The sequence below is a fragment of the Zonotrichia albicollis genome, chromosome 14, assembly GCF_047830755.1.
Source record: "Zonotrichia albicollis isolate bZonAlb1 chromosome 14, bZonAlb1.hap1, whole genome shotgun sequence".
Classification (NCBI taxonomy): Eukaryota; Metazoa; Chordata; class Aves; order Passeriformes; family Passerellidae; genus Zonotrichia; species Zonotrichia albicollis.
Window position 1 is genome coordinate 16,804,308 of NC_133832.1, and position 26,567 is coordinate 16,830,874.

At 40.1% G+C, this 26,567-nt stretch overlaps 1 protein-coding gene across 1 annotated transcript in view; it reads right to left on the reverse strand.

Moving 5' to 3' along the window:
• Positions 1 to 327: 327 nt before the first annotated feature.
• Positions 328 to 26,567, reverse strand: part of CHM (CHM Rab escort protein) — a 54,694-nt gene continuing 28,454 nt past the window's right edge. Inside the window, exons 9-15 of the mRNA XM_074551745.1 lie at positions 16,957 to 17,034; positions 12,057 to 12,161; positions 11,415 to 11,478; positions 10,021 to 10,117; positions 7,717 to 7,809; positions 5,133 to 5,299; positions 328 to 2,345 (exon numbers count right to left, since the gene is read on the reverse strand). Coding sequence (XP_074407846.1) covers positions 2,148 to 2,345; positions 5,133 to 5,299; positions 7,717 to 7,809; positions 10,021 to 10,117; positions 11,415 to 11,478; positions 12,057 to 12,161; positions 16,957 to 17,034 — 802 coding nt within the window. The 3' untranslated portion in view covers positions 328 to 2,147. The remainder of the gene's footprint in view (positions 2,346 to 5,132; positions 5,300 to 7,716; positions 7,810 to 10,020; positions 10,118 to 11,414; positions 11,479 to 12,056; positions 12,162 to 16,956; positions 17,035 to 26,567) is intronic.

The following is a 26,567-nucleotide window of genomic DNA, read 5'->3' on the forward strand; positions in this document are numbered from 1 at the left end:
ATAGGAAAAACATTTAATGTTTCCATTCCCCCTATGAAAGAGACATGAAAACAGTTTTTAAGCAATCAATGTAGTGGAAAGTCATACCTGCAATGTGTTCATCATTCCATCAGATCTCAGATCAAACCTGAGCCATTCCCAAACCTGGCTTCACATGGACAAGAGCACTCAGACATCAATTGATAGAACTTGATAACCAGGTGCCCATATTGGCAATTACAGGTGTCCTCATGCTGGGAGCAGCCCAGAGAATCCTCAGGAAACCCCAGCTAAAAGTGAACTGGTTTGCTTTGAAAAAAAGTTGAAAGAAAACACAGGACCACGAACTTGCAAGCAAACCTTTAATTTTCATCAAGAGATTTCCTTGTAAACACAGATGAGAGATTCAGCTATGATCCCTGTTTTTGTGAGACAGGGATGGGTCCCTCCAGTCAGCTCTTTTTACAGATCTGCAGATGTTAAATAAAATCATACACCCCCATGCTTCCCAATACAGAGAAATTACAGCTAAATGAAGAGGCAGCCTGCTCATTAATAGATATATTTATATATATAAATAACTGCTCAATCACAAGCATCCAGAGGTTACAGCTGCTGAACACTGGGACCATTCCAGCCACGTGTTTGTGTCAGCACTCTGGATTATGCACACACAGACACACACACACACCAGTACCTACCCAACACAGGAGCAAACACTAACCCTGAAATGCAGACTGGACAGTGGGCACCATGCAGGACAAAGAGAACAGTATCAGTTATGCTGTAAAAAAATAAATCAATTCCCCTTGCTGGCCTGGAGCCAGGCTCAGGGCAGGCACAGGCACCACAGGGCTGTACAGCAGCCTGGCTGTGGCAGGGCCAGGCAGAGCTCAATGTTCAGGACTCAGTGGCATTTTTGATTTACTTACAGTATTTAAGCACTCCTGGAACTGGCTCTACCCTCATGAAGAAGTTTAAACCCCAACTCATCAGCTCTAGAGATACTACTGATCTACTGGGTGTGCATTTTAAAGTAAATAATTAAGTACATGAGAAATACTTTTCAGATCTGATTTCAAGCATGGTTCAGAAGAAGTGCAAGTTAAACATGGTCATTTACAGCAGCTTTCTCATTTGGTAGTTTTTTCATACAAACTAGGTTTATAAATAGTTCAATACATTTTATTGTATAAATGCTTCATGGTTTATCATTACAAAATGCATAGTTTACACTAACTTTAATCTATTAACTGGGATCAATACAAACCTTTGGAATTATCAGTTGAACCTTCTCTCCACCACACACCCCCTCAGCTGATGGTCATTTAAACTTCTCAGACCCTAAACTTCAAAAAGTAACTATTGGCTTACTAAAAGCCCAAACTGTGCAACAAATCCAGGGAGACTAAGAACAGGAATGCTCCATTTATGACTGAATTCTGCTGGGAAATCTGGCATTAAGTTTAAATTCTGCCATTTTCCTGACTCCAGTAAATGAAGTCACTGGAGAAAATGTGTCATCTGTTAGGTCTTACTAAAAAAAACTGAATGTAAAATAATCCCATGTGAGGAACATCTGCTGGATTACATTTCCTACTTGATTATGGCAACAGTTTCCAAACCATACAATAAAGCCACTGCAGAACTGTCAATATTATTGCCTTTAAATTCCATTCATAAGGCCACTGTGAAGGACAGATGGTGAGCCTCACCTTCAGCTGCTTAATTAGCAGAGATCCAAGGATTTTCAGTAGAAATCATTTTCTAACTGGCAAACAAACTTGCACTTTTTTCTTTTTGCTTAGTTTTGACTTCTTCTTTAAAAGATGGAGGATTCTTTCCAAGATGTAAAACAAAACCAAATTATCTCAATAAATCATGAATCCTATTTTAGCACTTTCAATTCAGATGCCTCATTCTGTATTTCTGTTTAGCTACAAACCCCACTGGATCTGGTGGATCTGTGACTGTTTAGAAGTGTCTCAGCTACTAATGAAACAACTTTAAAAAATGATCCAAGCTAAGGAAAGTAAGGCAATGTCAAATAACACATCTCTGGGGGTTTTAAACCTCTTTTTCTTACCCTTCCTCCCTTATGTCCTAGTTTGGGTCTACCTGCTCTTCTCCTAAGAGAACACTGTTCATTCATTCATTCACTCATTCATTCATTCTTCCTTTGTAACAGCAGCACCACCCTCACTACTGCTCTCCTCAGCTGAGGTTTCAGGCTTTGCCTCTGGTGAATTATTCAATCCAGACTCTTCTGGCTCAATCTCATCTTCATCATAAATAATATCTTCTGGATTCGGTGGTGGGGGGCAAAACTCCTCTGCTGGAAACATTTCTCTGAAAATAGTCTCAGCCTATTCAGGAAAAAGAAGAATAACATAAACTTTACCTTGAAATGTTACAGCCTGAGGCAATATTTTACAGATATTTAAGATTAACCTGCGTTCTTTCAAATCAATAGTGATTTAGTGCTTTGACAGTATTGTAAACACATGGGAAATCCATTCCTTCTTGCAGACCTCGAAAGACAAAAAGCAATTTATCTTTTTACATTGTTCTACTAGGAAGTCACAGCATAGGGCTTTGTAAAAAATGCTGGCCATTCTGTGTAGCACTGAGAACAAGAAAGAGGATTTTTCTGGAAGCAAACTGATCTCTTGCACTATAAAACCATCCCTAGCTGCAGTCCAAGGCAAAGCATGGGAAAGGTCTTGGCTCTTTCCAGAGAGAGGAATCCATTTCAAAGGAACCCAGGGAATTGTACACATGTACAATCCATATCATGGCTAGATGGGTTTCCTCATTAAATTAAAAAAACTGCAAAAAATTTCTATTTCCCCTTTTCTGAACAGCTTAAACCTTGCCCAGCTCAGAACTACTCTTATCCAGTGAAACATTACCACTGAAAATACATCCCCATACATCTGTGGTTTATTTAAAACTCCTGTCTATAATTCCAAGGTATTAGACAATAGTTTCTTCAATATTTAGTAGCATCAACTGAGAAATGTGTGTCCAGTTGAACCCAGCATTAAGACACAGGCATGTAAAGCCCTTGCATGGCAACTCCAGTAAGTTGGAGCTGAATAAAACTCAATTCTGTTCCTGTTTTTCTGCATCCCAACTTGTGGATAAACTGTGGGGACTTTCACAGCAACTTGTACAGGGACCACGACCAAAGTACCAACACCTGCTTAACTCTGAAATCCTTCCAGATATAGCAAATAAACAGGTTAAAGGACAAATATTGGCCTGACAGTTTTAGTACATCCTCTCCTGACCATGAAGATGCCTCAGAAGTCTGAAATATGCCAGGGAATATATTACTCTAGCTCCTAATAATTCATGTCAGGTTGCAGCAGTGAAAACAGAAAACTGGAAGCCAGATGCTTTACTAGATCCACACATAGGGAGTTTGAAAAGATCATAAATGGCATCTTCATTTCATTTAGCCTGTCCTCAGGGCAAGTAAATGCAACCATCAGCATGAATTCAGTATCACTCCAGGAACTGAACACAGAACTGCAATAAAACAAGAGGGCAGGGATTTGGAAATGAGGTGTGGATGGAGAGTTGTCTGTGGTCCTGCCCTGCCAACAATGGACCAGCAGTGCAATCACACAGCATGACAAACAAATTCAGTAATACTGATGGTAATGAAGAAAATAAATCACAGCAAGTATCACTAAAACACTGATCCCAATATGATTAGAGAAATCAGATATAATTCCCCAAGCTATCTTTAAGACTAATACACACAATGGGTTTTTTTAAGCTGTTCTGATCCATGAGTTTGCAAATATCTCCTGTTTGGAGATTGCCATCCCATTCCTGGGAGGGTGAGAGTGATTTGGGAGTGGAGGACACACCAACTTGGAGCTATTTCCCTCCTCCTCTTGTCTGCAAGGTCCTGCATGGTGTGACTCCTGCTTCATCCTCAGTCTCCTCTTCACTTTGCTCTCACACACCACTTCCAATTATAAACATGGTTACACTGAAGTATTTTCCACTTTAACTTGGTTTGTGACCATTTGTTACAAAATTTAAGTCAGGTTCAAAGAAATGCAGCCTCTCCCTAGTTTGGCTAAAAAGTGATTCAGGCTCTTCATGGTTCCTCCTCAGAGATCTGCTCAGCATCTCCCTCACTGATGGCCAACAGATTGAACATAAAGGCTGAATAAAGCACCAAGAATACTTAAACAGGACCTGATCTATCCCATCATTGTTCATGGTAAGAAGAAAACTTCTTAAGGGAAGACAAACCTGAATGTTAGAAATGTTAAAATCAGAACATGCCCTGTTTTAAATAACAGTCTGAAAAAATTAAATTTAGAAAGGAACTCATTTACAATTTAAAACTGCTACCATAATAATTGTCTTGCATTATTTTTTGTCTTTACAGGTCTTTATCCCTCTGAGAGGCAAATTATTGCCTTGTAAAGCAAAATGAAGGATACTATTAGCCCTTAATGACACTGTTCTGACCCTGCAGCTCAGGCTATGTCAGCCTTTCCACTTCAAAACCTTATTTTTAAGAGGTTTATGACTTAGTCATAAAAAATCCTGCAACTGGCTGGAAGATGGCATGCACATTGTCTGAACATGGCTATTAAAAACACAGCTTTAAAAATGCCTAGTGCCACTTAATCCTCCAAAGCTGTGAAGGGTTCTCCTGTCTGGCAGTGCCCTGACAGCACAGGGGCTGCTGGGGCAGCTCTGCCCAGGAATTTGTTCCTTCCTTACCCAGGGGGTCTCTGAAAAGGAAATTCTTTAATGCAGTGATACCAAGGCAAAGAGAAGGAAAGCTGAGGCAGCAGGCCTGATCTACCTCATTAGGAATTGTGCTGGGTTTTTCCCCAGTAAGTTTCTGGTTTGGGATTGTGTCCTGCAAGTACTGAACCTCTTTGGTGATCCTTCCCACGTGAGCTGCAGACAGGATTTTCTGGCTTTGCTTTGTACTGTACCTCCTCTTTTACCTTCCAGTTGAAAGACTGTGACTATTTCCTGATGTCTCCATCTACCTAGTTTTATAATTTTAGCAGAGTTATCATGTAAATTTTTGTATAGCAAAATAACCCAGACTGTATTGGACTTATTTCTTTAGAATTAAAGTTCTGCAACCAAAATCTGCTCTGCCCAACCTGTTTGACAGCACAGTCATTCCCCAAAGCAGAGTCTGGCCCAGAGCAGACATAAACATTGGAGGGCAAGCCAGCATAGGAACTCCTCTCAACTCCTGAGGAATCTCTCATGTTGAAGTAGACTGCCCAGAGGACTCTGGGTTTCTGCAGTTCTTCATTTTCAGTCTCTGAAAAGGAAAAGGAGTGTTTGCAGTAATCAGTGTTGTTCTGTGATAAGGTACATATGTAATTTAGCACACCGGAAATCAAATTTTTACCATGGAATTACTGCAATAAAGTATTTTTGTTCTTCAAAAAGTCAATAATTTAACTTTGTGAGGTTCTCCTCCATCATTCTTTCCCTTTCCTTTCCAAGCACAGCTATGCACACTCCACTCTCTGCACACCCTCCACCACACCAGCAGCAGCTGTCACTGCCAGCACCCTACCTGGTTTAAATTTAAGCCTGGTTTAAATTTAACACCTCTCACATGATCTCCTTCACTGGGATAAACTGCCAGAGCACTGACAGACAGCAAGTCCTGCCTGGGCTCTGCCAGCTCACAGGCACTGCACTCCTGTGCACAGATATTCTGATGGGTTCATATTTTACCTTTCTACAGAGAATCTGTAATTGTGGCAGTGCTGCTGAATGAAAATAAATGTCTAATGTGTATTTATCTACACTTACTGAGGCTGGTACTGTGCTGCAATACTCATCAAGAATACAGAATTATCACAAACTCAACTTCCTTGCTCATGCTCTGTCCCTCCCTGCTGTACTTTGCACATTCCTGTGATCCCTCTGTACACAGAGGCAGAAAAACCTCTGGAAATATGAAGGTCACTTTTGAACAGAGCACTGGGGAACACACAACACAGAATCTGGGCTTAATAGATACTATTTGGAATATTTGCTGTCCCCTTTCTTGTATTTTACCTCCTCTAAAGTAAATGAAGCTTGTAAAAGACCTTGTGAGATTTACTTCTTTCCAAGGAAAAAAACTTCTTGATAACTATGGCATTCAAAACAGTATTTTAAAGCAGCTGAATTACAAAAAAAAAAAAAAAAAAGAGATAAATCTATGCTATTCCTTCAGTATCTTTTCATAACTGTCAAATAGTTAAAAAAATAGGTGCTACCCATACTGAACAGTTTGAAATATAAATTAGATTCATCAGCCTGTGAAAGTCTGAGCCTTAATACAGGGCAAGATGCTCTTTAATATATTTAAAAGTTCACATTGCTCATAAAAGTTACTTCTTCCTCATTTAGGCAGGAAAATGAATGGAGTCCTCTTCTCCAGGTGACTTTGCCTCTTTGACCTGCCATGGCCCAGTGCTCACTTTATCTGGTGATTCATTTTCAATAACTCCAACAGTATTTGTTCTGACATTTTAATTAAAATACGACCACTACCTCATCCTGATGATAAAAAGGCCTATGTGTCAGGGAAAAGTGGCTTCTCAGTGCCTCAGTGCACCTGAGGACCCCAATGATCACAGAGTTCCTACAGAAGAATTTCAGTCAGCCTCTAAACAATCTATCATTTCCAACCTGGATCACTTCAAACATGAAGATTAATGCTACCCCTCCCCAAATGATTAGAGACACTAAGCTGATCTTCTCTTCACCAGGTCTTTGAAACACATGGCACTGTCTTGAAAATTGAAGAGGGGAGTGAAATATTAAAAGGTGAAAATTAGAAGGCTTTAAGTTAACACATCTACGAATGAGAAATGTTTGCAACTCTCCAGTCTAATAAAGTTTTCTATTTACAAATCTAAGTTGTTTTCTAAATATTACAAGCAAACCAATTATGAGTATTATAAAGTACTCCCATGTCTCAGTAACTTGCATTTACCCCTGTCAGTGGGAGCTGAGCACTGTTTCCTCTCAGAAATGTGATTTATTGCCTTGCAGCAGGGGCACACTGGATTGGAACTCTGTTTGCCAGGGTTGGAGCACAGCAGCATCTCCCACATGCACATCACCCACTCTGTGAATATTTACCACAAATATGGATCCAGTCAGATCTCAGGATTAAATTTCAAAAACTTTTGTGGAATTAGCCCAGGTATTTCAGGAACAATTTCCTTCTGATCCAGCAGCAGCTGTCCTCCTCTGGGGTGTGGGATTGTCCATCTCAAGGCCAAAGTTCAAAAAGTAGCCAAGGTTTTTCTTGAATTTAGGGCCAAGTAGTTCATTATTGGAAATCTATCTTTGTGATTTCAATCTAGAACAACTTGATGGTTCCACTGCTTACAGCAGAATCCAGAAAAATTTCAATTCAAACAGCAAACAAGGAAACACTTGAAGACAAGGGGCTGAGCAACAGCCTGAAAATAAGGGACAAAAACAACCCAAGAAGCTTCCACAATTTCAAAATACTAAATTTCCCTACTGCACCTTTCAACAATGTGCTGAACAGCAAATATGTTCCATGGAAAAAAGAAAGTGTGAAAAATAAAAAGGTCCCAGACACTTATGGTCATGTCCTTGGATACTGAAGTTAAACCACAGCTGAAGCAGTCAGGAACAGCTACTACAGTGAATTGTATTTATGAAAGATTGTATCATAGTATCTAATTTATTTATTTTTACCTTTTTCTGTATTTAGATTGAATAACTTCTGTACAACAGGCTCTAAATCTTCCCTTGCAGTTTTAGTTGATGGACAGGTTAGATGGACTAAATCTGGGAAAAGAGAACACAAACTAATTCCAATCACCAACACACAGACAGATAAACAACATTTACAACTTTCAAAAGGCACAGCAGGCTTTTAGAAATCACAATTCTTGACAAAACCCCTTCCTTTAAGCCAGGGAAGTACCATGGACATACAGTGTATGTACAGCACACAGAGAAATTCTCTGGGAACACCTGAGAACTCTCCAAGTCACTCCCATGATGCACACTATGACTGTGCAATCCTTTGTACAACATTTTATTCATCCACTTCTTAGATGGGAGGGACTATTGCTGAACTATTCCTTCATTTATTCTGTTTCCCTGCTCAGATCCAGAACCAGCTGCTTCACCCCACCTGATTTTCCAGCCATTCATTCATTTAAAAGCTTCACCTTAAAGCTTTTCATAAATTCACCTTGCTGGACTCATTTGCTCCTGGAAACTTCTCACCAGAGAAGTCTCCATCAAAGAATCCTGAAAGAATTTAACACTGTACAAAGTTTAAACTGATTTTTCTTCAGTACTGTAAATTTCTGATCCATTTAAAAGCAGTGCCCAGCTCTGGTGTTATTTTAAACCTAGATGACATTTTTGTCTCTTCTCCCTGAAGTCTGGCTGTATTTGTTGTCATTATTTCCCAGTACCTCACTCAGATCTTGACCCTGGCTCTGTCAGGAACACAGATTTAACCCTTCCTGCTCCTCTGCTTTCAGGTTGCACACATACAGATTCTATTCAAACATTAATATTCAGTTTTTTATTCAGTCCAGACCAAACCTTCTGTCTGAAGGAATATATACAAAAATAAGGAAAAGGGTGGTGATGATCAAAGTCTCCCCCTAACCTTAACTAGATGCTTCCAATCCCAAACACTATAATATAAAATCTCTTCTTTCCTCAAAAAACCCAGCTATAAATCACTAAAGTTCACATCATTTACTTTCTATAAAATCTTTTTTATTATCTTTAGGGTTATGGTTATGAGTCACAGTCATCAGTTTATATTTTGATTATATTTGATTTACTCAGGTATAACTGCATTAGTTACAGTGGTTGCCAACATTTGTCTTCAAGTAATTCTCCCAGCAGGAAGAACGATGAGCTCAGTTCCTGGTTTCATCATTACAGTCTCCATTTTTAGGGCAAGTGAAGGAGTTTGGTTCCACTCAAGTGGCAATACAGATGATGTGCCTGTCATTTGTGCACTGTGATCAAAGAGTAGATGTATTTGTATACTTATCTTAAATAATTGTTCCAAGGAGAAATCAGTCAGGTTAAAACCCATTTACAGATAATGATGTAAAAGTTTTTTAAAAAATTATGAAATATGTCCCATAACTGGAACTCAGCTATGCTTAATATAGAACTTTATTATTTCAATATATGAAGACAAATTTCATTAAGGAAGGCAGTACCTACTCTTCTGAAATGAAAGGAATTGATGGAGAAAAGTAAATAACAGAAACCTTAATATTTCAGCACCATAAAAATCCTCCTGAAACTAATACTTTAGATCCATAGAACATCAATCTTTCATTAGTTCCACTTCTTGCTGTATATATCTTATGAACCCTTAATAAAAAGAAATCAGCTATTTAAATGATAAATATTAACAATATGTTTTATAGCACTAAGGTATTAATTAATTACATGCCTATATTTTTTACTATTATTTAGTAGGAGATATAACTTTGAATGACTTAAGCCTTTACTCTTCTTTCATACTCAAAGAACTTAGTTCAACCCTCTTTAACAGCAAAATAAATTTATTATTATTACAGTTACTTCTTTCTTGTTAAAAAGAATCAGGTAAGGTAACTTCTAACTCTATTTCAATAAATATCCCAAACGAATATTTTACTGCTCAATTATTTCAAGTTCACATAAAACACCACCAACAGAATCCTTTCAGAAAGTAAAAGGCTCCCAAATATATTGTAGTTCAGGTATTTCCATTTAGTAGTTCAGCTAAGGGAGCCCATTTTCAAAAAAAACCAAATGACAGATTACCAGAAAGATCCATGTGCTTTGGATTATTATTTTTATCTCCTGAAGGAGGATTTATTCCTGTGTAAGTGAAAATGAGCCCATGAAGCCCCATGACAGCAGGCAGCCAGGGCTCCCCATATTCTGTGCAGCAGAGGAACAACACCCAGAGGTTTTCAGTTGTGCTCCAGAGCTGCCAGAGCCAGAGGGAAAATCGCCTTTACTTACAGGTGTCCTTCATGCACGTCATGGTGGAGGAGCAGAGCTCGATGACACGAACGGCTGCTCTGCCCGGCTCCAGGGGAGGCACCGTCAGGATGGACACCTGGGACAGAAACAGGGCCTGAGGGACAGCACGGGGACACCCGGGACAGAAACAGAGCCTGAGGGACAGCACAGGGACAAACAGGGCCTGAGGGACAGCACAGGGACACCCGGGACAGAAACAGGGCCTGAGGGACAGCACAGGGACACCTGGGACAGAAACAGGGCCTGAGGGTCAGCACAGAGACACCTGGGACAGAAACAGGGCCTGAGGGACAGCACAGGGACACCTGGGACAGAAACAGGGCCTGAGGGACAGCACAGAGACACCTGGGACAGAAACAGGGCCTGAGGGACAGCACAGGGACACCTGGGACAGAAACAGGGCCTGAGGGTCAGCACAGAGACACCTGGGACAGAAACAGGGCCTGAGGGACAGCACAGGGACAGAAACAGGGCCTGAGGGACAGCACAGGGACACCTGGGACAGAAACAGGGCCTGGGACAGAAACAGGGCCTGAGGGACAGCACAGGGACACCTGGGACAGAAACAGGGCCTGAGGGACAGCACAGGGACACCTGGGACAGAAACAGGGACACCTGGGACAGAAACAGGGCCTGAGGGACAGCACGGGGACACCTGGGACAGAAACACGGCCTGAGGGACAGCACAGGGACAGAAACAGAGCCTGAGGGACAGCACAGGGACACCTGGGACAGAAACAGGGACATCTGGGACAGAAACAGGGCCTGAGGGACAGCACGGGGACACCTGGGACAGAAACAGGGCCTGAGGGACAGCACAGGGCCTGGGGGTGTGACAGCAGCAGCATCCTCACTACAGGTCAAAAGGAACTGCAATTAGAGTTTGGTTTTCTAGTTTATTAAGACAGAACAAACACAACTCTGATTAATATGCTCTAAAATGAAGGACTGCAAAGACTGACAAAGCAGATCTAAAGATGCATTTTAAAGTGAACGAGAACTTCAAACAGAAAAAGGAATGTTTAAGAAAAATAAAGGAACTTGGAACAAAGTTCAGACCAGATAAATAATTAACAGAATAGTAAGGGTAACAGTTTATTAAAAAGCAAGCAAAACTAAAATTAAAGAGAGCAGCTTAGAAATTATATTAATTATAGTGTGAACCAAGCAAGAAAAATCCCAGTCATTGAACTAAGCTTAACTAAAATTTTTAATAGTTTTATATACACTAAAACAAATTAAAGAATTGCCAGTACAGAGAGCTCAGTAAAGATCTTGATTCAAGCACAAACAAAACTGAATTAAGGAGACTTAATTCCTACCAACAACTAAACATTAACACATGAGACAAGTGATACAGAATTGGTGTGTACCTGCTGCTCTGAGTCTGTGTTCAATACAGACTGATCTGTAATGAGGACTGCCCTGGAGATCTGCCTACAATTCAATAAAAGAATTATGATATAATTCATTTAATTATGCAAAATGAAAACAAAGATGTAAAAATAGCAATTTAGAATCTTAGTTTTGGTAATACCAGGGCCATGTCACTTTGTAACCTTTATTACTATGATTCTTAGTGGGATATTTTGCCTGTTGCTGAAGCAGAGGATCTGCTGATCCTCCCCTGCCCTGCTCTGACACAGGCAGGACATGCCCAGGGCTTCTGCAGCAACAAGCAAATCACAGAAATCAAGGAACTCTAGGACTTGTCTAAAGCTGAGGAAATTTAAAGCAGGGACAGCAACTGGCACCTTCACCTCCCAAACACATTTTAGCAAATATGAAATTCCCAACACATTTAGAGCTCTTGGATTTGGTATATGGAAAGGGGAAATCTGATTTCAATGACAACTAAAGAAAACCTGACTATAGAAAGCACACAGGATATCCTCCAGTTAACAGAGAAATACTTTGCTCAACATTGAACTGCAAAAATGGCTCCTCAATTTAACTTGCAGGGTACTTTACACACCATGATTTAAAGAAATTGTGTTTTTTGTTTTGCCACATACCTGTAACACACATTGGTGCATGTGCTCTCTGAGAGGTAACTGTCTTCCACAATAAAATAGTTGGCACTAATTCTTTGTCCAAATTGATCCACAATAGCTTTGCACCTGTTTAAAAAAAAAACAAACTACAGTAAGAAATTTTGATTAAAGGTAACAAAAGCATGCCTAAGTTGTTAAAATTGAGTTATACAGCACAATATTTGTATCTTTCATTAAATTCATTGCACTTCTTGAACATGTGCACCCCTAAACCAATTCAACTCATCACCAAAACCTAGACTGACACATTCTAGCTGGTGTATATGAAGTGCCAATACAGATAATGACATCCCAACTTTAATAAACTGATCACTTTTTACAGAAAATGTAAGCTTACAGCACTGGCATTTAGCTCTACATTTCTTACCTCATAATATGTAAATATAAATCTGTGAATTATTTTGGAGTGGGATTTCTTTCTCAGAAAGACACCTTCACAAAAACCAAGTTTGTTTTGACAATAATATTTGACAAATTAAATAGCAAATTAACTCAGGAGATTTGGGAAAGCTCCCTGACAAATGAGTGCATCAGAGTGTTCCAAGAGTGAGTTGCTCTGTCTATGACTAAATACACCCTTTATCTCTGCGTGACACACAAAGGGATTAACTGAGTCCTGGTGCTGTAAGAACAACACAAATGTTCTCCACAAAACAAGGACAGAAATAGAAGTGGGACAGAAATGCAAACCACAGAAATGAACCCATTCAGTGAGCTTAAATGAGAATACAAATTTCAGATTCTAAGGGGGAAAATTCTCTGTGAAAGGACAAGCTTCACTTATGCATGACATACAAAGCTGCATCATATACACGAGACAAAGAAAAAGGAGGCTGCACACAGATATTCAGTAAAGCCACCTCTGCTGCTGATTCTATACCCATGATCTGTGCTCTCTTCTACACTGTCAGAACATTTAGTTCATAAATAAATAAAGCAAATTAGCTTTACTGGACTTTTTCTTGGGGTATGAAAATCACCTTTTTTAAAACTAAGCTTTCTGAATAACTTTATCAGTGTTTCAACAATTTAACACACAGTGATTTAATTCACTTAAAGCAGTGAATTTTCTCACACACACTTACACAAGTGTGCATGCACAGGGAAACATCCAAAGGAACACAATGCCTGAGCCAGAGATATGTGCAGATTTACCCTTTTATCATAGTGCAACTTTATCTGTGGAATATCTGCAAGTTATGCCTTAGGATCAACAACATTTCTGTAACTTCAAGCTATTTGTCAGCTGCTGTGATTACAATGATCTACAAACCCAAATCTCAATAAGTAATAGCAATCAGCTCCACCAGCTCTGGTAAACCAGCTGTTCCTATAACCTGAGATGAGAAGTGAAAAAAGGTGACACACAGTCCTCATCTGTAATGTAAGAGGTTTGTGACTATTAAACATGTTTTTGTAACACTGACTTCTAATGCTGACCTCCCAGGCATCTGGTCCCTACATATATTCCTATTTTCAAATTCAACAGGTACCTGACAGCAGTACAAGCCCTGTTTGACATCCAACATTGCTCAGTTTCAAATCCTATCCCATGTCTGTTTCACTTGCAACTTTAACAAGTTTCTCCTAACTGTTAATCCCAGTGATTTCATCCTGGAGCTCTCATTTGAATACTGCAAATAAACAAGGAAGTCGAGTTGCTGCAGCTCATTTCTAATTATAACCTTTCTTATTGTTTATGAAACAATTTCCCCACCACCCCCCAACCATTCTGGAAGGGGAAAGGTTGATTAAATGTCATGTTGCATCACTCAAAGCCAGCAAAAGCAACGACACATTTTATTTTGCTGCTAAGTGTTGTTTCCTCTCCTTTGTTCAGGAATAGCAGCAGGTCATATGTGTGATAAGATTTTAAACAGAGAGAGAGAGAGAGCTTTTCATTTCAGTCCCACTTCACTTCAAAGGGTGATGCTGAGAAAATTTCTTTCAAGCAGTGCTTCCACATGCAGCAAACACTCCTGCACTGACATTATCAGGTCTCTGTCATCTGATCTGTGTTGCGACAATGAATCACAGCCAACCCTCCATTGACCTTCTTTCAATGTGTCTGGATAAAAGGATGAAAATTAGAATCCATCTCCTTGCAGTGCCACGAGTTATAAATGTACTTTATAGGGCTCATTATCCAAACTAATGGACTAAGGGCGACATCCTTGAAATGGACTCAGCAGCAGTGCCAAAGCCAGGCTGCAGTATTTCAGCAGATATGGAAATTACTGCCTGTTTGCTCTATCTTCTTATCACAGATGTATAAATGGCCATTCATCACATCTCTTCCATTCTGAGACAGAATTATGCAATTGGAAACATATGTGAAGTGTGATCAATATAAAATGCCCACCATTACGATGAAATTTTGCATGTACCCAAAAAAGTGACACACAATAAACACAGAGAAAAACAAGATTATCATACATTAAATGTGGGTTTTTTCCTTAGCCTCAGAAATACCATGTTCCACAGCCTCAGAAATACAATGTGGTTTTTATTTTCTAACAGAGCACCACAGCTCTATCAAGAACTCAGGATGTCCTACAAACTTATTAAAACAGCAGATCTCGTACCATACATGAAAACTAGATATTTTCAAGTGCATTACTAAAATCTTAAAATAGGGATGTCTAAAATTTCTGTTCTTTCACCCTGTCTTGCCTGAATCTTATTTTCAAAAATTATAAAAAGACCAGAAAAAGGTTAAAAATAATTGTAGAGCTGGGTATGAAATCTACTGTTCTCTGTATATACAGGCATGGGTAGGAAAATGTGAAAAAGCAATGTTAGTCACATCTAGAAAAATGCTGGAATAAACTTTAGTGATATTCTGAGACTTTTAATTAAACTCTAACAAAAAAATTTCGAAGAAAATCAAGGCTGTAGCTAGAAGTATGCATTTTCCTTATAGGTACTAAACCAGGAATATTAAAAATAGAGACAAACTCCCTGCCTTAAGGCATGGGTGCAGCCTGGAGAGCTGTGAAAGGAGCCATAGAGGGGTAATGAGCACTGCACAATGCATTTCTGCAGTGCTGAGTGAGCCATCTGTAACCTGGGGAAGCTGCTCTGCAGCACACAGCCAGCTGCACTGACAACCAGATATGAATTTGCCTCTTACCAATTACTATTAATGGTCTGTTGACTCAAAAGCTCAGTAACTCATAAATAGCCTCATTAACAACTTGATAGCTGATTTTTATTAGGCAAAACACTGAAGCCCAAAGTCAAGAGGAAATACAAGCTGGTGCAGGGGGGGAATACACAGTGAGGAAGGAGATAACAGCAAGAACAAAACAGAAGATAAAGGAAATGGATATCTTGGATGTGTTGTGCTTCTTCATACTCACTATCAGATAATGGCATGATTAAAAGCTCAGTGTTTTTGGAATAATGAAAGTCTGGTAAAACCTGTAGAAGTATTTCAATAATTCTGCTCCTCAAAAATCTATCATTCTAAAATGGCACAAGTGAACCCCAAAAGCAGCCTAAAAAAAGACATTTGTGCTGCTTTTTTTTTTTTAAACTGTATTCAAAACAAAGTCAGGTTAATGGAAAAGCAGCACTCCAGCTCTTGTGGAACACACATAACATTATAAAGAAAACATTGATTTCAAAGGTCTTCAGGATGTGCAGAAGAAGCTGGAAACTGGGGCAAGCAGTGCCATAGACCAGTTAAGACAGAGTGGGGTTTGGAAGTTGCTACCAACTAAAAGCTTTGTCCCCCTGCAAGAGCAATTTAAGAATTTAAACATTATTGGAATAAAAAACTTCCTACAGCAACAGTTCAAATATCAGGGTTAAAATAAACAACAGTTCCTGAAAGGGGCACAGTTTAATTTGCATATGAATTGTGCATTTGGAAGAACACACCTGATAAAACACATTTACATCTCAAAGTCTACAGCTGTGCAGTGAGCTCCAGAATCTTGAGGAACTGGCAGAAAGGTAAAATCTGGAATTTATCCAGTTTCAGGGAAAACAGCTACTACTGGACCACATCATGGCAAATGCAGCTACAAGGACTGTGCTCCACAAATTGCAAAGGAGCTGGGAAATAAACTCACACCCCCTCATTTAACTACTCATTCTCCTAATACATTGGTACTACACCATTTCTAAATTAATTCTCTAAATTTTCTACAAAACACCTTGAACTTTTCAATTATAAGCACTAATCTGCAAACAGAGTCTTTAAGACAGCCAAAGTGCAGTTAGACTAATATCTGATAAAATGTGTATAACAGAAATATGACAATTTACAGAGGTGTGAAAAATGCCACTATGGAAAAAACTCTGAGTTGATTTTTCTTAGCTCAACTTTCAACCTGCCTACAGGCCTGATAGTGTTGTAAAAGAATTTATTCTGGAATAAGAGAGCAGCATAGTTTATGACAACAATCTACCTAAAAACTCATTAAAGTCTTTTCTCTTGGAGTGACATGCATTATCAGCAAAGATTAATCTGATGAGTCTTTAGGTGAGCTCCATTTTTAAAAATGCAATAACAGAGGGCTTTGTTGTCATCTGATGAAAATCAATTAGAGTAGGTAAGGCCACAAGGAAAACTAACATCACTCATCACCAGCCCCCCGGCAGCTGAAATGATTTGTCTTCCAAGCTTGGGTGATCAGGAGCTGTAGTAATATCACAGGGAAATTAATTTAGTTTCTATATTCTAGACCCACTTTCCTTGTTCTGGAGGTCCTATACACAAATTACTTTTAATCAAGGTTGATGTGTTATTAATACCAAGGAGGATCTCTGAAGAATCATTTTTTTTTCAATTGACTTGAGGCATTTTTCACCTGTGTTTGGTGTATAAACAGAAGGTGCTGGTGCCCCTTACCGGCCCGAGGCTCTGTCCAGCACCAGGCAGCGCACGGCGTGACGGAGGCAGTAGATCCCCCCAAACACAGCACACAGCCTGCAACAGGGAAACACAGGTCATTAGTGCAGCTCTGCTAATTGCAATCAGCCTGAGTGGTGAGCAGGGCAAAGCTCTGAGGTGTTGGGAACGCTGGTTTACTGACAGAAGCAAGATGCAGAGCTGTTGGAGAGCAGAGGAGGTCACGGAGCTGTCACAGGGCTGGAGCCAGGCTGGCAGAGCTGGGGGTGCTCACCTGGAGAGGAGAAGCTCCAGGCAGAGCTCAGAGCCCTGGCAGGGCCTGAAGAGGCTCCAGGAGAGCTGGAGAGGGACTGGGGACAAGGGGAACAGCCTTAAACTGAAGGAGGGTAGGTTTAGATTGGATATTTGGAAGACATCCCTCCCTGGGAGGGTGGGCAGGCCCTGGCACAGGTGCCCAGAGCAGCTGGGGCTGCCCCTGGATCCCTGGCAGTGCCCAAGGCCAGGCTGGACAGGGCTGGGAGCACCCTGGGACAGTGGAAGGTGTCCCTGCCATGGCAGGGGTGAAACTGGATGAGCTTTAAGGTCTCTTCAATCCAAACCAGTCTCTTATTCTGTGATTTTGAAGTGAAAGCATTTTGATTTCTCTTCACAGATGATAAACTTGAAAACTTTCACTTTGCAAACCTGCCTTCCAAGAATGGCACTATTCTGTCATTCTGATGCCAGATGAGCAGTTCCAGGACAGCAGTCCCACAACCCCTCTGACCTGCAGGACAGGGGCAGCCCAAGGAGCTGCCAGCACCACCATGGGACACCTGGAACACCCAGCTCCCTAAAAACACCTCTGCTCCTATGGAAAACCAGAGATTCATCCCAAAAACCCCAGCCTTGGCTGTTTGGAGGTTGTTGAAGATGCCACAAAGGTTAAACATCCACTGAAGAACTGAGAGAACCCAGAGCTATGGGTTTATTATCCCTAATGCTGCAATCCACAGCCTCCTGCCTGACAGCAGCTATCAGCATCTCAAACCAACTCAGAGGAGCTGATTTCATATCTTGCATTTAAGAATAGCACATTTAACTTAACTACAACTGGATTCCTTAGTTAAAAACATTAATTACAGTTTTCCTTCAACCACAGCCAGGGAGTTTTGATATATGCACTTTATTTTTCCGGCGTGCTTTGAAAGAAGTTTGCTGCTTGGCTGCACAAAAATGTGAATTATTTCTTTCCAAGAGTAGCCTGCTATCCAGGGGATGAGGGCATGACCAGTTTTCATAGGCCAGCAGAAAAGTTCTCCTTTAAAATGAAAATGGAAAGGAATTTTGATTGTGTTGCTGAACAATCACAAACAGCCAAAACACCTATTAGAACAGCCTAGCATGAAAAATGACACAGCTAGGAAGGACTTGCCAAAATTATTTAAATACAGAAACTGAAATATTCAACTAAATGGCACCCCAATAATTTAGAACAAAGTAAAATCATTGTGCTGGCATTACTTTCATACAATGGACTATTCAAGATGATTTGACTGCACTTGAAGTACAAGGCAACTCTTTGATAGCATTAACCCTAAATGACAGACATTTAAACTGATATTACTCTAATTAACTGGCGACTGCCTCCACCAATAATTCAAGTTTTGCTGAAAGATAGCAACAACACTGTACTCAGCTTCAACTCTGCCCTGCTGACATCAAATCATATTACAGCTAAATTAACAGTTGTGAAAATTTTTGGCCTGGTAGCCTTCCATCATCCACAGCCTTTAAATGCCATTTCAGACCCCATCAAGGCAGAAATCAGCAGTTGCAATTTTTAATACAGCTGTGGAACAATAGGACATATTAAAAGCTGCATTTTTGACAGCATATTCCCAGTGATTTATGAGTTTGTATTTAATTTGATTATTCTATTAATTTTACTGATTACTGATTCAGCTAATACAGTGAAGGTCACTTACAAAATAAATCTTCATTACATTTCACAGAAAGTAACTGCCTCCAACTAGTTGTTTTCTTTAATTAAACACTAATGTAACAAGAGAGAAAATAGGCTTCAGGGTTGCTGCATCTGTTGATACAAGAGGAGTTTACTGCTTTGATGTAATGCTCTGTGATATTAATTGAACAAAAATAGAATGTCTCTCCATCTGACATCTCGATTTCCAACACTGAGATACCACAAAAACACATTACAGACTTAGCCTTAGTTCACTCTGAAAGAATTTCAAAACTGTATCAAATAATTTTACACCAAAATCTAGTTTTTATTTCTAGCATGTAATTTGTCCTCTGCTTTCTACAATGCATGTTGTGATTAATTTAAAAATTGGCTAATTTTTAACTGTGCATTTTTTCTATAATAAAAACTACTTGCCTCTCTCCTTAAAGCTGAATACTCCATGTACAGCACTGCAAGCTTTAGAGAAAGATCAAAGAAAAACATGGCAAGTGCTGAGATAATGAATTGCTCTCTTTCAGTTTATTTTTACACACAGAGCAAGCTGTGACCTGGTTCTTATGTTAAAGTCTGTTTCCTGAAAGGCCCCTAGAACATCAGCCTTTCCTCCAATGTTGCTGTGTTCCAAAAACATTAACAGGTAGAGTTGACACAAATCAAATAAATAAAATAGCTACAGCTACAAAAAATGATGGTTTATCTTTCCAACACTTGGTTCCCATATCAAAGTCAAAACTTGGTGTGTGCATCCATCTGGGTAACACCAAAAATCCATCCCCCCAAAAAAACAGCACCCAAAAACTAATGAAGAAAATAATCTATGTCACCCTGAACTGTCCTGGCATTTGGAGAGCTATGGAAAGGAAAATATGTGACAGAAATGCTTAGGGAAGCAGATGAAGAGTCAAATATTTTGACTTTTTCCTGCAGGCTGTGTTCATTATTCCTGTGAAATTTGAAAAGGTCCTGTAGGATCAGAGAAGCAGCCTATGCTCTAAATCCATCAGCAACATGACAATTCTGCACCACTCACAAAGCTCTGCACTCCCCAGCAGCCCCCAGCTCACTCACACACAGCACTTGGAGCCTGCAGCCCCAGAAAAGAGAATTTCCTTCCCCAGATCTCCCTTCTGGAAAGCCAGGCTGGGACTGGGAATGCTGCAGGAAGAGGAGCTGGGGTACCAAACTGAACTTTAAAACTAAGAAATTGCTCCTTTTGGTTGTGTGGAGTTTAGACTGCATATACAGAAATATCCATTCATGAAACATTCCAGCAGTGAGCACTGCCAGGAAAACAGACAAGATAAAAACTGCTGGGCTTGGTTTGGGTTAGAGCACAAAGCTCCAGCTACTTATCCCTGACCCTACACAGACCCTCTCTCCATAATTACAAAATTGGGGTAATTTAACTCTATTTCATCAGTCTGGCAAGGGTTGGTGTTTATTGGTCATGGATTCTGAGCAACCACACTGCACTCAAGTACAACTATTTCAGGAGTTTTAACATTTGAGTTCCCATTATGTGATGTACAGGTTTTGAGGTTGGGGAAGTCACTGCTGCCTTTTACAGGCCCAAGATTCCAATTCCATTTCCCAAACTCAAATGTAAGAAGAGAATGCAATAAAAATCTTAATTTATCATATATTTCTATGTTCCTATACTTTAGCCTTGCTTTGTGCCAGTGTAGATTTCTTAGGGTGTTTCTGAACCTGAGGAAATTCTGTTGACAAAAAAGACCATGTTTAATCTGTCTTTTCATTTCAACTAGTAATTAGTAATTTAAACAACTGCAGTACCAGCAGCTTATTGCTGATAAAAGTGACTCTGTCACAAAATAAAAGTGCTGTTTCTTAAAATTAACCACATTATCAACCTAATTTTTTCAAGGATCTTGCAATTAACACTACTTCTTAGTGAATCAAGGTTAAGAGTCATTCTCTGGGATTCTAAACTCAAGAAACAGATGATTTCTATGAAGGTTAGGTGAGAAGCCACCAGGCAATGTGTTTAAGTGGCCTAGAAATTATGGTTAAAGCACTGTAGCAACTGTAAGAAATTGCCACAGAGCTGGAGAGGGAAAAAAGGAAAAGGAAACAGAATTGAGCTGTTTCTGTGCCGCTGGGAGGGCAGGGAAGAGCAGAGGCACCCCCAAGGCCCCTCTCTGGGGAGGTGCAAGGACCAAACCCCACGGACATTGCAGGAGAAGCTGCTCCTCAGCCAAGGTCACCCAGCTGCAGTTCCACAGCTCTGCCCCCCAGAGGGGCTGGGGGAGCAGGACTGCAGGGCAAGGCACAAAAGGCAGCACCAGCAGCAGTCACTGAACATCAGCTCATCTACAGAACCCATTTGTGTTCTCTGCCTCCAGAAAAGCCACAAATTCCAGTTCTCTTAACCCTCAATGAAATTCAAGGGCTATTTTACTAATTCTGTCATGTTTAGGAAGGTACCTTTCTCTGTCTACTGCTTTAATGAAAAAGGACTCTGCTAAATGCAATTTGCCTCCTCATCTCCGATTTGCTCCAGTAATAAACAATCCTGTCACTTGCACAGCTCTCCTGATAATGCTGCAAATATCCACATGTCTGAGCCAGAGTTCCCAGGGAGGCCCTGTAAGGCACAGCCTGCACATCCCCACACAACAGGGAGGAACTGCCTTGCTAAGGGACTGCTAAAGGTAATACCAAATATCACATCAAGATACATTTCCCTCCTGTCCGGTTTTCGGCTGTTTGGAGGGCCTGGAAAGGCCCGGGGTGGCCTTGGGGCAGCCGCGTATCAAAGGACGAGAAGAGGCTTCAGTTCTTTTCTCGGTCTCGGTGTTTATTAATTGTTTATCTAAAAGATTTTCTCTCAGCCCGACAGAGCTCTGCTCAGCAGCCAGCCATGAGCACACTCCCTGCCCTCCGGACAGTCACCTATCTTTATACCCAAAGTTACGTGTGCAATATTTATCATTTTTCCCCAATACCTTTCACCCTTATTGCCTGGTGCACTTTCAGTAATGACCAATCCCAAAGTGCCACCATCACCACAGAAGATGGAGGAGAAGAAGAAGAAGAAGGACAGGACAGGCCCCAATTCCTCCATCTTACTTCTCTAAACCCCCCTGTACAGAAATCCTAAACCCTGTGTTTCACTCTCTAATTAACTGATCCCTTCACCATTCACCCCGGTGAAACCCTCCTATCCTCATACAGGTGTCGTCTCCTGTGTGGGATCAAAGTCCAGCCACCAGACACTTCTGGAACATTCCAGGACTCCCGAGCCCCCCAAGGGTGCTCTCGGTGACACCTCAGTCCTGAGGTGCTGAGATCCCATATCCTCCTATTATCACCATTACCCTAATTATTAAACCCTGAAAAAGTCATCTCACAACAGCATTTTATTTTGTGCTTTTAGGTTCCAAATATGCTTTTAAAATGAACCAAGATGATCAAGAATGAGAGTAGGACACTAAGTCTGACCCCTCAATACAATTTCTTGACTGAAAACTTTTCCCTGCCTAGTTAGGGGTGGGAAATCAATACACTGACAGCATCCCCATGATTCAGGGCATCCCATGTGATGGATCCTCGTGGCTGAAGGCCTTCACCAGGTATAAACTCCTGCAGAACACAATTTCTAGTCAGAAAGAACAAGGAGCAGAACAGCTCTCACGCTAGCAAGTAATTTTTAAAACAAAGAATTGACAAACACTCAGAAGATAAAATCTAAAATGAGAAGGTATTCTCTAGTTTCATCCACTTAATGCGTTTTACAACAAAGGTTATTTCCAAATTAAAAGTCTTTTCCTGTCAAATTCTGAGAAATACTGTGGGCAAGGACACAAAAGCATTCCACAGCTGTATTAACGACAAGGCTCACTGATCTGTGAATAACCTGAAAAAAATGAAGATTATTGAGTTACTTTACCAATCTATCCATCCATCACAAGTGAACAGGTCTCAGAATGATGGATTATCTCACTTCCCTCATGTTTATCCCAAGAGTTTCTCCTTAGAGGGAAAAACAAACAACTGTTCCTACAAACAATCCTGCTAACTCTGCTTGCCCATTTTGCATTCATCTGCCAACAAAGTGAGAAGAAATATATCAAGTTTGTCTTTAAAGGCCAAACTACATTTGAAGTTTTATTATTTCCCTGAAATGCAAGTGAAAACAATTAAGAGGAAAGCAGCACTGCAGCTACTGGTACTATTCAGTATTTTAGTACAACTCAAGGAATAGTGATAAGTTGTCAGTAATTCCAATTACATGTTCTGATCCAAAGAAATTGAATAATGGTAAGTGATAAGAGATAAATATGAAAATTAAGTATTTTGAAATGGAGGACTGAACTCATATCTCACTATGATTTTTAAATCACCTGAGATTGTTTCACATGTGTTGACACTCAAATCTGTCACACCTGATTGCCACCAGGAATTCACATTGATTGAATTTCTCATTAATTTCTCATTAACATGCTAAATCATACAATTTACACACAGAAAAGTTCTGCATCTTGCTAACATGCAGAAACATAATACCCATGCTTAGATTCAGCTGAAAAACATGGTGTGCCCAATTTTTAATAAATTACTGCAGTCAGGTTTCCTGAAGTCCAGTCTTGATTTCAGACCACTAAAAACTTCCTAGATTGTAACAGGGACATAATTGGGAATTTTAAAGGACCTGAGACTACCCCAGAAGCTCTGACATCTGCAGCAGGTAATAGTGCACATGTAAAGGTAAAACTGACTATTCATTTTTAAGTATACACAGGAACCCTCAGAATCAATCACTCTATCCATCTTATCTCAGCCTGGCCTCTTAATCTTCCTGTAAATATGGCACTGAAAGAGATGGAACTGTCTTAATCAGATCTTTCCTCCATCACTAAATTACTGCTGTCACTGTCACAGAGACAGAAATTACAATTTCAGCCAGAATCTGTAGGAACTCCTACAAAGGGTGACACTGCCCACCAAATACACAATGGGAAAGCTCCAGGTCTGTTTATAGGAAATGTACATTATTAACCAACTTCCCATGAGAGTCAGGGACTCACCAACTCCTCTGGCCAAGCAGCCAAGGATTATTACAGCGACTTTAGACGGTCACTGTGGTGAGAGAAGGACGAGAATTTTGTTCTTTGATTAGAAGGCTTGATTTATTTATATAAGACATATAGTACATTATAACTATACTAAAAAGAAAAAGAAGAGAAGTTGCAGAGAGCTGCTCAGCAAAGAATAGAATAGAAAGAATGAATAACAAAGTTCTGTGTGCAGGGAATCTGTCCCTGAGCTGCTCCTGTGATTGGCCTTTAATGGTACACATGGAAGATGAGCCAATCACAGGGACACCTGCTACATTTCACAGCAGCTGATAACAATTGTTTACATTCTTCTTCTGGGGCTCTGCTTCCCAGAAGATGGACAAATGTGAAAGAAAAGATTTCTATGAAAAAATGTCTGTGACAAAGGATATTCCAGCACCTACTGCCATCTGTCAGCTTTTGGGTAATTGTGTCTTGGTTATCCAAAGAAGAGAGAACGTGTCCCATGGAACCTTTGTGATATGGCACAGGGGACAGTCACCAATTCCCTCTCAAAGTTCACATGGGGAAAAACTACTGCTTCTAGAAAGTCAATTCCATTTGCATGTCCATATTTGCATGAGTCCAGAGGAAAGGATCTGAAACCAAACTGAAGTGAAACTCTGCCTGCTCTGCCCCAGTTCAGTGTGTTCACAAAGCAAACAGCAGCAGATGTAAAAGCTTGTTTGGGTTTTCCTCAAGAATGAGATATTATTATATTCACTTGTACTTAACATCAGACTATTGCTACATCATTAGAAAGGAGAGTCAGAACAGTTTTGTATCAAAGGAAGCTGTTAAGGGCCAGTAAAGTTTTAGGTTTTTTTGTCAGCTCAGGAGAGCAGGAGGCTCCCAATGACCTTCCTTGTTCCACAACTCCAGCTATGGAGACAGAAACCTCCCATCTGTACCTCACCACACTGGGATGTACATTACAGCGATGTACAAGTTTCATTTTCTCTCCTAAACCATCCCTGCTTAAACCAATAAAGAAGGAAGAGGCTTCTGCTCGCTGGAGTGTCGTCAGCAGCTCCAAAAGGCTGTGGTGTTTATGCAGGACTCATTTGGGATGCAAGGATGTGACTTCCAAATGTCTTTGACTCATTCCCATCAATATGCATGTGTGCCATTTATAACAGTAGCCTTGATGAGAACACACAGTGTAACTGGCTGCAAGAAACGCTTAAGAGGTTTACATTAAAGCAGAATATAGAGCAGTGGTTAGAAATCACAGGCCAGGTGACACCTTCCCCTGATAAGCTGGTGATAAAAGCTGCAGCCTGTGATCTATAGGCTCTGCTGCTGCCTCCTCACTCCACAGCCCCAGCAGCATTCTTCACATACGGCTCACTCTGAGCAAGACACAATCCTGAGGGCACAACACCTTTAAAAATTGTGATTAATCTCACAAAATATTATGGTTGCCTCTTAAATTGTTCACTTAAAAAGAACAGATAATGTTTAAAAAGTTTTGTATTAGAATGTTTGCAATACAAACCTTTTAAGAGTGGAATTACTTTTTGGTTTGACAGATTAATTTGCTCCATCCAGTAAAATACCCTCTTTGTTGTAGAAGTTATACATTTTAGCAAAAAAACTCTAAAATGCAGCAACCAGTGATCTGAAATAGAAAGTTCAGACTGTCTGAAGAACTCCTGTCATCACAGAATGATTTTCTGATAAGAATATTTATAATACTTCTAGACACCTCTACTGCTAACTTGAAATATACTGCTGTTACAGATCAGAAAACTGCATGTGCTGGTTATTAAATAAAAAAATTAAGCCAAAGGGATTTTGAGAATATAAGAAAAATTACATGGATAAGAATCTACAGAGGAAAAAGCAAGCAAAATTTTAATTTTAATTATTAAATTTACTATTTCCCCCAGGTATTTGAAGCCAAGGAAGGTTGAACTGCCAAAATTGTACTACTTCAATGGCTCTGATAACATTGTGATTTATTAATCTCTGGTCACATACAGATACCTGGCCTCACATGAAATCCTAGAAAGACACAAAGACATCCATAAAATCCAGAAACACAAGTTCTGTTGCATGGCTGTATGCAGAGTAGTTACCTAACCCCAATTCTCACAAATTATCTGTCCAATCCCCTAATTACACAGGTCTGCACTTTAAATCTCCATATAAATACAGCTCAAGGAGCAGATGAAAGGTTCTGACAAAAGATGGTAGCAAATAACATTTCTATTCAATGGAGCACAATTATTCCAGAATGTTTCTATCAACACATAACTGCATCCATCCTTTACCCAGCCCAGCAGGACCAAGCTGCTAAGGCCATTCCTCTGGCAGTAATTTAGGGACTGCTCTGGAGAAGAGGAATGGAATCCATCACAGAGACAAACAGGAACACCCAACAGCCTGCTGTAAACCACAATTTCATAGTAGCACACATGTAAAAAGCAGAACTTGTCCAGCACCAAACAAAGCAGGTAAGACCCTGCACTGCTATTTAAGGGACTGATGTACAAATATATCACTCAGACAAACTGGCCTCACCAGGCAAAGCTGCTTTTTTTAAACAGAGCTAATGTTTA